The following is a 12,870-nucleotide window of genomic DNA, read 5'->3' as shown; positions in this document are numbered from 1 at the left end:
CTTTAATCCTTATTCTAAATTTTATTTCTTTATTGTTTATGAGCAAAACTTACACCAATTAAAAAGTGTCCACATGTACAACTTAGTGACATTGGTTGCATTCTTTGAGTTGTGCAATCACTCTCACCCTCCTTTTCTATGTAATCTGTGAAGTGGCATTGTCTTTGACCTTTTAAAGAGCGCAGTGTGCACCGCTGACCTTGTGTACTAGTAAAGCTAAACTATTGTTTAGCTTTAAAAAGACCGCAAGATACTTATTTTAAAAAGATTTTATTGACCCAATTGGTGCTCCATACAATTTGATGGTCTAAATATGTTAAAAAGATTTGTGCAATCGTCACCACAATGAATTTTAGATCTTGTATTGGGATATTTTTGATCCTGAGTTTAAGGATGTTCGCTAGGTTATAGACAGGGCTTTAGCCAGCCTCCTTGGCTCCAGAAAGTCTAGGGTCCACGAAAATTGGAAATTCTGTTCTGTACTTCCTCCCTTTTGATTAGGGTTCTTCTATGGGTCTTTGATCACAATGTTCAGTAATGGTAACTGGGCATTAGTTCATCTGGTCTCCTGGTAAAGGAGGCAGTTATCCACGAGGTCCATGTTCTCTTACTCTTGATTTTTCCTCCCTTAGTTGCTTTAGGTCAGCAGTTCTCCACCTGTGGGTCACGACCCCTCTGGGGGTCGAATGACCCTTTCACAGGTGTCGTCCGATTCATAACAGTAGCAAAGTGACAGCGATGAAGTAGCAATGAGAACAATTATATGGTTTGGGGTCACCACAACATGAGGAACTGCATTAAAGGGTCGCGACATGAGGAAGGTTGAGAACCACTGTTTTAGGTAAATAGAGACCAATTGTCTTCATTTGGACAAGCATTTGCAAACTTTTAAGACCCCAGACACTACACAATGAGCTAGGAGGTAGAACAGAAGTACTAAACATGTTATTAGCCCAATTAATTAGAATGGCCCTGTGTAGCCAAAGCAAGGAACCAAATACCATTAGGTGCTTGGTTACAGCTCAGCAGCTACCCATCCTTGTACCACTTTGACCCCCACCCCCATCATGCCAAGTTCTTACAAGCGTGCAATTTAGGACACAAATAACAGTAATCATCTATGCAACCCTATCGTTAATCAATGTGATTTTTACATCACAGTTGACACCACCCCCCCTTTCAATTTTCCTTTCTCCCTCTGCCTCTGGTAATCACTAATAAACTTTAATTAGCTCTTTATATATTTGCCCTTTCTTGTCTTTTTATATAAGTGAGTCCATGTAATTTTTGTCCTTTTGTGATTGGTCTCTTGCTTAGCCTAATGTTCAAGCTCCATTTGTATTGTAGCATGTATTAAGACTTCATTTCTCCTACTGACTGAGTAGTATTCCTTTTTATGTATGTACCACGTTTGTATCTGTTGAAGAGCAATTCGGTTGCTTCCATCTTTCACCTATTGGGAAGAGTGCTGCAGTGAGCATTGACTTGTACATCTGTTTCTGAGTCTTTGATTTCAAGTTTTTGGAGTATAAACCTGTGAGTGACATTGCTGTGTTAGCGTGGTTCCTTTGTTTGACACTTTTGTTGGTTGTTAACCACCATCAGATATTTTTTTCGATCCCGTGCCTTTCAACCTATTTGTGTCTTTGGGTTTAAGATGTATCTCCTGTAAACAGCATGTGGTTGGGTCATGTTTTAAAATCCATTCTTCCACAAATCCATGTTTGTGTTTTGTTTGGAGCATTTAGTCCATTTTCTGTTTAAATGATCCCTTTTGATGTTTTCTTGTTCGCTTACTGTGTGTCGTAGGGCTTCTTTGTCTTTCTGTGTTTAGCTTGCTTTTGTGTTTTGTTGGTTTATTATAGTGAGCCCTTTTGAATCTCTTCTTTTGTGTATTTTTAAAAGTACATTAGTCGCTCCATAACATTACATTTAAGTGCTTGTATTTATAAGGGTAAGTTGGTACCAATTTTTAGTAACATACAGAACATTCTGTATTCATACTATTCCTATTTTTGTTATTGTAATCACATGTCTTTATGTCTTGTGCCTTATAACCTAATTTTGCCTTTGCCTTTAACATGATTGTTAGATCCCCTCAAGTCGGTTCTGGCTCAAATTAACCTTAGGCGAAGCAGAAGGAAACACTGCCGGTCCTGCGGTGTGCTCACAGTTGTTCTTTATTGCAACCCGCTACTTTAGGGCTTTCCTCTTTTTGGCAGCTCCTCCACAGGTCTCCTCACAGGTCTCCAAAGTATGGCCGTTTGGCATACTTTATTTAAAATTACTAAGGGCAAAGGATTTAGAATGTTCCAGAACACACACTTTATTGCTAATCCATGTAGTTCCCTTTATTGCAAGTTGAATTGGTATCTGCCAGGTCAGCAGTTCAAAATCACCAGCATTTCCAGGCACAGGGCGGAGTGGGCCGATGAGACTTTCTATTTCTGTGAACATTAGCCTTCTAAGAGACCTACAAGTGCTAGTGGGCCTCCCCTGTCTTAGAGTGTTACTGTGAGTCAGAATAAACCCGATGGCAGTACATTTGGTTTGATTGAGTTCTTTGTATGTATTGCTGCTTTTAATTACTTTCTAGCTCTTTTCATCTGCAGAATTCCTTTTATTACTTTTTGTGGACCCCCCCTCATAGATAGGAACTCTCTCGGTGTCTGTGTTTTGGGGAATATTTTAATTCCCCTTGTCATTTCAACTGCTATCTTGAAGGGTAGTTTCACTGGATAATAGTATTCTTGGGTGACACTATTGTTTTGTTTTTCCTTTCAGTAGTAGTATTCCATGGCCTTTGGCCTACAGTGTTTCTAAGGAAAAGCGACATTTGATCTTGGTGTGTGTGACTGTATACTTCTCCCTCACTGTTTTTGGGATTATTTTTCTTAATTTTAGAGAGTGAACTGTGATGTCTCCTGGCATAGATCTCTTTATGTGTATTCTGGGGTTCTTTGAACTTGTTGGATTTCTAGATTAATATCTTTCGTTAGGTTGGGGAATTATTTGTCATGATTTCTTCAAGTACTCTTGCTCTCGTGTCCTTCAGGTACTCTCACACTGCGTTGTGTTGTCCCATAATTCCATTAAGCTCCGCTCACCTTTCCTGAGTCGCTGTTCTTCAGCATCTTCATGGCAGTGAGTTTGGTTTGTTTGTTTGTTTGAGGTCATCCTAAAATTGGCTCATTCTTCTACCTGATTAAATTTTTTGGTAAATCCTAAATATTGCCTCTTTCAGTTGCACTGTCTTTTTTTTTTAAGATAATTTTGTTCTTGTACGGTTTTTATAATTTTAAAAAACTGTATGCTCCCTTTTTGTTCTTTAGTTAAATTTAATGTTCTTGTTGTTTTATATTCCTACCCACCTGTTTCTTCCCCATCCCCCCAACCCCCTTTTTAAAATTTGGCCAACCATAGATGCACTTTGACTCCCTCTGACATTTCCTTTGATGGGCCATTGTTTCTGGGTTCCTTGTGAGTTTAATGGTTTGGGAGGTGGGGGTACATTGGCCATGTTAGTTGGCTCCCTTTTCCTCATTACTCGGTGATTTGTCCACACAGCTTTCTTCAGGAAACTGAAATGAGTGTAGCCTTTGCCCTTTGCTTGTCATTTCCTCTCTGGGATAGTTTCTTTTGCTGGTTTACTTGGAACTTGAGAGTTTCAGATACCATTGTTCAACATTCAGTTCTTCCAAACCTAGCAGGGAACATACTGTCGTCAGTTAGGCGTTATAGTGGCTAGGAATCCGTGTACCCCATAAGGGCACAGCCCTATCTCTGGTTAACACTCCCTTTTCTTCTTTGCTTTTGTAATTATGGCTTTCATTGCGAAACATGCATGCTGTGAGTCCTCTCACATGAGGCTTCTTTCTCTACCATGTGGGAGCTCTCTGTATCTGAGCTTCAGGAGAAGCCCAGGGGAACCTTCCTGTTTTAGGAGGAGAGGCACTTGCATCTCAGAGGTCATAAGGAACCCTGAGATAGCTGTGTGGTTGGTTTCAAGGCCTCTGTGAGCTTGTGGTGGTTGGGAAGTGATTTCCACTTAAGCAACCCACTTCCTGACTCTACTATAGTGGACCTTCTGTAGGAGTTACTGGTTGAGGGGAGGGTTTGTCACACCCTGAACACACACACACCACCCCCACCCCCACCCCCCGGGTGGTTGCCTGCATGCTCTCTGAGCCTGTCCTGAGCATGTTGGCTGTGAGCGTGGTTTCATTCCAGGTGCTTACCTTCTGCAGTCAGCAGCCTCAGCACCCACTGTAAATAAACCAATACCTTAGGAGGTCTGTTTCAGAGGCTTTAGCTATGGGTGTGCACAGGGAAGCGGGTAGTGTTGACTATGGTAGCAAACGCCACTTCAGGGACCATCTGTAGTAGTATGCAGTAGCCTGTCAACCAGCACGTATAAGATCAAGGTTGTCATGTATTCTGGACAGATTGCCATTAGAGGTCTACTTTGTTAGCAGTGAAACCCTGAAAGATCGTTGGCGGTGAGTACAGCTCCCCTCTGCTTCCTAACACAGCAAGCAGTCGCTCTCAGCAGCTGTCAGTGGGGGGCCAGTAAATCCTGTTTGACCGCTTGGGAGGTTTGCCTTGTTTTTTCCAGAGACCAGAACTATGGGCTGTAGGGGTGTTAGGTACAGTGTTGAAGAAAACAGACACCATTGTGCTAGAGCCTTCTGAAATCCTGTCTCTTTAATTACAGCCAGGGCTGTGGTGGTTCCTTGGTGGCAGGCTCAGTTTAGGGTGCTCTAACTCCATTTCACAGCAACCTGTGCCCCTGAGGCAGGGGGCAGGGGCAGGGATGGGAGGAGAAGTGGTTTTTCCCTACTATATGTGACTCGTTGCTGATTGTTGGTGCCTGTCAAGCACCACTTCCAGGGCACATGGCGGGGGAAGGTTCCTAAGAATGTTTTGTTTTTGCTGCCATAGTCTTAAATTGTTATTTAATTTGAAGAAAGCACAATTTGCTCAGGAATGCTCTAGAATGTCCCTCTCTGCAAGCACAGCATGGAGCTTATGAAACCAAGGGGTGGCACTTAACCCTGTTTTTAGCTTTTGGCAGCCAAAGGTTTTTGTTGTTGTTGTTTTTAACTAATTATGTCTTTGTGCACGTTTCTTTTTGGGAGGGAGTAGATGTTTCTTTGTTAGGAATTTCCAACAATTTTTTTCAGTGTTTTACTATAAAGACCTTTTAAAAAAAGCATTTTATTGGGTGCTTGTACAACTCTTATTACAATCCATATATCCATCCATTGTGTCAAGCACATTGGTACATTTGTTGCCATCATCATTCTCAGAACATTTTCTTTCTGCTTGAGCCCTTGGTATCAGCTCCTCATTTTTAACCCTTCCTCCCTCCCCAACCTTTGATAATTTATAAATTATTATTTTTTCATGTCTTACACTGTCCAATGCCTCTCTTCACTCACTTTTCTGTTGTCTGTTCCCCAGGAAGGGGGGGGGGGTTATATATAGATGATTGTGATCTGCTCCCCCCTTCTCCCACCTTCCCCTTCCCCTCCTAGTATTTCTATTCTCGTTACTGGTATTGAGGAGTTTTGAGGGGTTTATCTGTTCTGGATTCCCTGTTTCCAGCTCTGATCTGCACCAGTGTACATCCCCTGGTCTAGCCGGATTTGTAAGGTAGAATTGGGATCATGATAGTGGGAGGGGGGAGTGGGAAGCATTAAAGAACTAGAGGGAAGTTGTGTGTTTTCATTGGTGCTGTACTGCACCCTGGCTGGCTCGTTTCCTTCCTGTGATCCTTCTGTAAGGAGGATTGCCATCAGTTGCCTACAGATGGACTTTGGGTCTCCACTCTGCACTCCCCCTCATTCACAACGATATGATTTTTTTTTTTTTGATGCCTGATACCTGATCCTATCAACACACAGGTTGGTGTACTTCTTCCATGTGGGCTTTGTTGCTTCTCAGCTAGATGGCCACTTGTTTATCTTCAAGACCACAAATGCTGTATCTTTTGATAGCCGGGCACCATCAGCTTTCTTCACCACATTTTCTTATGCAGCCATTTGTCTTCAGCGATTGCGTCAGGAAGGTGAATATCACAGAATGCTGGATTATTAGAACAAAGTGTTTTTGCATTGAGGGAGTACTTGGGTAGATGCCCAATGTCCATCTGCTACCTTAATACTTAACATATAAATATAATTACATTGATTTATTTCCCTATCATTATATATAAATATATTTACATATATACATGTCTATATTTAGAGATCTATAAGTGTCCTTTGGCTCCTAGTTCTTTCCTCTTATTTCCTTTTACTTTCCTCTTGTCCCACTATCATGTTCTGCCTTCATTTGGTTTCAGTAATTTCTCTCAGTTATATTGCCTTTGATCAAGTCCCACCAGGCATCCTACGCCCTTCTCTTCATGGATTGGTTGACATACCCCTAACTTTCTCTCACTTCTCCTGTGTCCCGCTGGAACTGTTAGTCCTGTTGTTTTCTCCTCCAAATTGTTTATTCCGCCTATCTTACCTAGATGGACATGCACAGGCAATAAGTGCAAAAACCAGACAAAACAAAAAAAACCCCACAAAATAACAACAACAAAAAAGGAAAAGCCTATAAATAGTTCCAGGTCTGTTTGTGGACCTTTAGGAGTGTTTTCTGATGGAGTCTGATGGGGTGCCACGCTCTGGCACCAAAGTCTGCTTTTGGTATTTCCTGGGGACTTCATTGCTTTGCCCCCCTTGCTGCTCTGTTGCACATCCTTGGTGTTTCCACTCAGTGTGCTTAAACCCAGTTTTTTGATAGGTGCTCTCTGGCAAATGGCGTTGGTCTCCTCATATGCTATACTATGAAAGGGCTGTGAGATAGCATCTCGATCAAACATTAGGAAAGCAGGGAGGTCCCTATACCAAGTGGAGGCATGAGGGTTGAAGATGAATGTTCTGTGGTTTGGTCTCTGCTTTGTCTCGATAGTTGGAATAGGAGCATCTGGGTGCTGTGTAGATTCTCCCCTCCCCAAACAGGTCTCCCCATCTTCAGCTCTTGTGCCAACAGTGTAAGCTCCGCCCCTATCCCCGAGTCAGGCTGCCAGGGGAAGGTATTTCTGGAGCATTTCCTGGTCTTTGTTTTCCTACCCTTTGATGAAAGTGGCAGCTGAGTGAAATGATGGTCTTGGTCATGAGTACGATCGATGCAGGCAGAGGCAGCTAGAAAGCACTTTAATTTTCCTGCTTCCATTTGGATTGACTTCCCCAGAGCCCAGTGAATGGAGCCAAAGAATAACTAAGCAGGTATTTTGCTTTTGTAAATGTAGGTAAATGTAATTGAGGCTGGTGGGAAGAATAGGTACCTTCATGTGGGGGAAACTTACAACATGTGCATGCGCACCAGGAAGCCACTTGTTTAATATCTCCATCTCTCACCTTTTCGTTTGTGACATCAGCCCTCATAATCGATTGCATTTCCAGGTAATTGCCTGTGAAGGCTTTTTAATTGAATTAACTGTTAATGTTATGGAGTCTTCGATGTCCTTAGCTTGCTATTATTTATCAATTTCTTTCCTGCTTTGAAAACCACTTACTCTCACTTGAATGACTCAAAGCTGAAGTTGGGAACTAATTCCAGAAGCAATTCATTTTGGTAGTGTTCTCCATTAGAGACCCATCTGGGACCAAATATGAAACTTTCTTGATGTCCCTCGGTCTGTGTCTACTCGCTTTTAATGACTAGATTTTAGTCTGTGGAAGTAGCTTTAGTTTGAGCACCTGAAGCTTTTCATAGTTAGTTTTCTGTGGTTTAATCACATGTGAACCATGAGTACAAAACTCAGCAGGCCTTTTCTCAGGGTCCCATCCAGTCTTGGGACATAGAGCGGACAAGATGCATGGCCACAGGACACACCACACTGCTTGAAGGTTAACTTTGTTCTGAAGTTTTTTCTTGACCTTTCTTCCCTTCCATTGCTGCCTCTAGAATCCGTTCCAGGAAGCTTCAAGAAAGCACCCAGATTAAGTCCTTTAAATGTCCAACTTCCTAGACATCTGATAAGACTTATTTTAGTGACTATTATATTGGCCAGGTTTTGGATCACCAGGAATCGAAGAGTTACTTGGAAGAAAGGATTCAAAACAACCACTTTTCTCCAACTATCCTGGACACTTGCTTTAACCCAAGATATTTATTCCCTGATGGTCTCCTTTCCCAGGGACATTAAGACTAAGGCCTGCCATAGAACATTGCTTTTCATCTTTTATCTTAGTATAAAAGTAGGGGGCTGCTCTTGCTGCTACCACCATCCTAAGCCAGAATTTAGAATCTGGGTTAACCTCATTCAGTCTGGATGAGGTCACACTGATTCTTGAGGATGAAACTTCGGATGAAGAGCACTCAGCAACCTTATGTCCATGGCCAAACCCAGTCTGTGTTGCAGTGTGACATCACATAGCCATTTGTCATTTTCTTCTTTTCCCCAAAAGTTTGTGGCAATTTTCCCAAACATCGCATTTGGTTTAGCATCTTACAGCGTGTGTGTGTGTGTGTGTGTGTGTGTGTGTGTGTGTGTGTGTGTGTGTGTGCACATACACATGTATGTATGTAAGTCTGTATATGTCTGTGTGTCTTTTTATGTATGTATATCCAATTATTCTGTATTAAAAGGATGGTTAAGACCCAAAGATTGAAAAACAGCAGCTTCGTAGGTGCAAGCTTGGTAAATAGGTGTAGTCAGTGACAGGTGGGGGCTAGCCAATGTAGAATGTACCGGCATACAGTTGGACGAGACTTTGAGGACCCTCCCGGAGCCTGGTGCTTACTTGAGGCACACGGGGTAGTCATCCAAATCGCACAGCATTTCACTGTTTCTGAGCAAAGGGCCCTGCTTGGGGCTTCCTATTTGAAAGGGTGTATGTGTGCATTTCAGTTGAGCCCTGTACCATGAAGACACCTTATTCAGTAGACTTGCACTTTGTAACAAAGACAGGTACCCTTTTTATTCATAGGGTAGTCATTAACGAGCGTGGAGCGTGTGTCATGATTAAGTTAAAGGTTGGCTTTGGGCATTAGGGCCTAAGTAAACTTCAACCCATCTAATTAAAACATGAAGTCTGTCTGTCTAGTGATAAGGTGCGTTCAGTGAATAGTCATTCCTAGTAATCACAAGTCTGTAAGCAGACTGTCTGCTCTGTCTGGACAGTTGGTAAATGATTATGCTCTAGGTATCTCCTTAGAAGACGGTGCCTATAATTTAAAATTATGGAACTGGTGGCCTGCGGTGACCTTCTCTTGACTTTGTAATGTGTTTCCATCAAGACATTTATGTTGGACTCTGGTACTGCTGACCACACTGAACATCAGGCTGATTTTCTCGGCTTGGTTGCACACCACCATCCACTGCTGTGTAGACTGATCCAGCAAAATGTAAAACAGCTCTAAGACACTTTCTCTAGACTTGAAGCCAGGGTTCTTTAATTCTGGCTCTTTGGACAAAATCTTCAGATGTACAACTACATCCCTCTTTCTTGACTTCAGCTAGTAAGACTTGTTGACTTTAAAACACATAAGTCTGGGGAAATGAAAGGCGGCCATCCCCAAATAAGAAACAAAACAAAATAACCTCTTGTTCTCACAGAACCTGTGAGAGTAGACCTCATCCCCCAGTGAGGCATCCACCCGCAAAGACGGGGTCTGGGGAGGGGTGGGGGTTGCAGTAAGATGGAAACAGCTTCGCCATCAGCCGGGCTACTGAAGAGGTTTCTGTGGACTTGGAAGGTCAGATGGAGGATGAAGACTGGCGTGAAGATGGTTTACTAGTAGTTAAGCCAGTAGAGTTGGCATCTTCGACTTTTCTGTCTGGGTGATGAAGGAAGCTGTTCTTCAAATGCTCAGCTATGTGCGCTCATTATAGAACGTGTGACTGGTTGTGAAATTCTTTGAATAGTTTAAAGGTGCAACTTGACAAGTCAATGGATGCTTTAATTCTTGTTTAAATGTGGGAAAGATAAAAAACACTGTATTTTGTTGCCTTTTTAAAAAAACACGGGTAAATATTTAGAAGACGTATTTGCCTCTTAGTGGGAAAGCAGCTCCTATTCTGAATAGTGTTTTCATGAGTCATGTTTTCTCAGGATTTAAAGAAGGTGGCAAGAGGAAGAAGCAGAAGCAGAGAGACGAGCAGAAGAAGAAGAAGTCGACCAAAGGGAATCACTAGCCTGGACTAACCAGACACGCACACTGTTCACCAGGGCTCACGCATGCCACAGTGGAGCATAGGCCTGTGTTGTGTGTGTTCTGGTTTTACACACTTGCTAGGTAGATGACATCTTGTTGGACGCTCTACCAAGATGACACCTGTTTGTGACAGGGCTATGGACATTTGGTCACTGTGTAGTCAGATTAGGGAGGCCAGAGGTGAGGTGATGCTAATGGTTAGCAATGATAACCATTTTGGAACATACATTAGACTTTCTTCCTTTGCTTTTCCCCAGCACCAAACCCATTAGTGTGGGTTAAGAATCTAATTCATTTTGGCCAAGTGTCTTAGTATTTCTTTCGCTATTCAACCACTACCAAAATATTGTTAGTTTTAGATAAACAATAAAGCTGATACTAAATATGTAACTAGGAGATGATTTTTAACACACACCACTACCACCACCCCAAATGCCAATAAAGATTTGAAATTAGAATACCACGATGTATAGGATGCATTAAAGGTACTATGCGTTGCACATTGAATCATGAATGTCGGGGTACCTTTTCTTAGGCTAGCCAGAACATGCTGAATTCTTCAAAGCAACCTGGATGTATACATGGTAGGCCTGCAGTGAATCACTTCTGATGTAGAACCATTCCTTATATTTATTTAATTTTCATCCTATCCAAATAGTCCAAAATCTCTTTCATATATTTTGAAATTTTGCTAAATCCTATCTTTTTTTTTTAGGCTCACAATTGTTCTTTCTAGCATGTCCACAGGGTTCTGCAAATGTTTGCTCTTCAGTACCATCTCTTGCTCATGTAACTTAGGGTCATGATGGGGGGAAATGCGTGCTACATTAAACTTGCATGAGTACATGTATACATGTGCAATCACATGCACCTAATTAGATACTTAGCAATTAATTAGGTTGGGCTAAATATTTCAGCTTGCAAACATTGGACCCTTTTGTGGAGCGGGGGGTGTGTGTGTGTGTGTAATTTCGTTTTAGCAAGATTTTCCCTGGCTTCCTGTACTTTTTCATTTGCATGATAATGCTGCGTAACCTCTTATTTTGAAGTACTGAATAGAATTCTGTATTTCCTTAACTTTCATGCATGTTGCTCTTCAGTAGCTTTTTCTCTCCTTTATAACATAGCTATGTTGTCCATATTGCTTTTGTTGTTGTCATAGAAATGAGAACATTGCTAAAAGTTTGGGTGGGATTTTAAAATGCCAGTGATTTTAATGTAACAATGTTGAAATCCAGGAATATTTGGTACCACGTTGCAGTGCCATGGGCTTGGAGGCCAGAATCCAGTGGATCTTTATGATTTTAAATAACTGTTACAGGAAAGTGTTTTGTTTGTTGAGTTTGGTGGGGAATTAGAGCAGACTGTTGGGGAAGAGTGTACTTGGTATTTCATGCTTACTGTGGAAAATGTAACCTTAAAAGGATAAAGTATTTTAAGTGCTACCTAAATAAAACTGTAAGCTTGACTTAGTTCACTTGCCATCATTTGTAAGTATCCGTAAGTTGCATTGTATTTATAATTAGAAATAAAAGCAGTTCTCCATCATTTTCAGTTATTCATACTTTCAGCGTTATTTGCAATTATGGAAGAAAAATGTAACATTTGAGGAACACAAGGCTAGATTCTGAGTTGCATACAATAAGAAGACAATGTTTTAATGTTAGCATTCCTACTGACTATGTGTTGTGTAAAATCAACAGTCTGTGATAATGGAAAACGAGAAATCAGAGGACTGTTCATTTTAGGCTCTTAGCTGGCTTTGGAGGGTGGTCCTGACAAGAGTAAACACGTTTATTGTTATGTCAAGAAGCCATGACTTTCCTAGTCACGAAGGGTTTTGATAAATTATTCCTGGGAGTTAAAAGCATCTGCTTAGTAACAGACCCCCCACAGATGACTCTCAGAGGCATTTTTGGTTTGGGGATTTTTGAAAGATTGTTGAACTCAGCTGCTCAGATGCCAGAATCTGAATGTTCAGGGTAGAAGTTTGAAGACCTTTCAGAGTTCGTTGAACCTATAGCACTTTCTTTATCTCATCCTCATTCACATCACATCACACGCAGGAGTGTCCTGGGCTGCCTGCATAGGGGGGAGGGTTACAATGTTTATTGAATGTCATTGGAGCCCTTTAGTGACTTTAAAACATGCAAAGCCATGCACATAACAAACCAATGCCTGCGAGAGCCCATGTGTCTTCATGTACTGCACACTGACCATGCCTTGAGGGGGTTGTGTCGCTTCTCAGTATCTTCTTTTAAAGCCCCTCCTCAATCAGGTTCTCAAACTGAATTTACAGTGATGTGGGAATTCCAGTGGCCCCCTAGAAGGAGAAGGTACTGACCTCTCTTGAGTACCCATTGTTAACAGGTTAACAAGGTAGGTACCAGAATCTTACAGGTAAAGAAATACAAGTTTTATAGCTACCCAGTAGAGGAGCAGAATTGAAATCTAGAGCTGCCTGTCACTGGAGCTCCTCTGCCACACTGTCATGGGTTTGGGGATGGAGCTGCGCTCCACATTTCTGAGTGTTTGATCCAGGGAATTTCTTGCACATGCACGTGTTTCTGTTTACACCAGCAGCTATAACTTCCAATGTGATAAGCAGGTGTGAATTCCAAATTCAAATTCTCTCAAAAAAAAAACAACCCCCTC

At 41.8% G+C, this 12,870-nt stretch overlaps 1 protein-coding gene across 2 annotated transcripts in view; it reads left to right on the top strand.

Moving 5' to 3' along the window:
• Positions 1-11,763, top strand: part of DNAJB6 (DnaJ heat shock protein family (Hsp40) member B6) — a 69,845-nt gene extending 58,082 nt beyond the window's left edge. For both annotated transcript variants that reach the window (XM_045290015.1, XM_045290014.1), the window contains exon 9: positions 10,113-11,763. In XM_045290015.1, coding sequence (XP_045145950.1) covers positions 10,113-10,195 — 83 coding nt within the window. In that variant the 3' untranslated portion in view covers positions 10,196-11,763. The remainder of the gene's footprint in view (positions 1-10,112) is intronic.
• Positions 11,764-12,870: the final 1,107 nt, after the last annotated feature.

This window comes from Echinops telfairi, unplaced genomic scaffold, assembly GCF_000313985.2.
Source record: "Echinops telfairi isolate 266 unplaced genomic scaffold, ASM31398v2 ScPeMD7_31;HRSCAF=116, whole genome shotgun sequence".
NCBI lineage: Eukaryota > Metazoa > Chordata > Mammalia > Afrosoricida > Tenrecidae > Echinops > Echinops telfairi.
The sequence above is the reverse complement of the archived record's forward strand: the minus strand, read 5'-3'. Positions and strand labels throughout refer to the sequence as shown.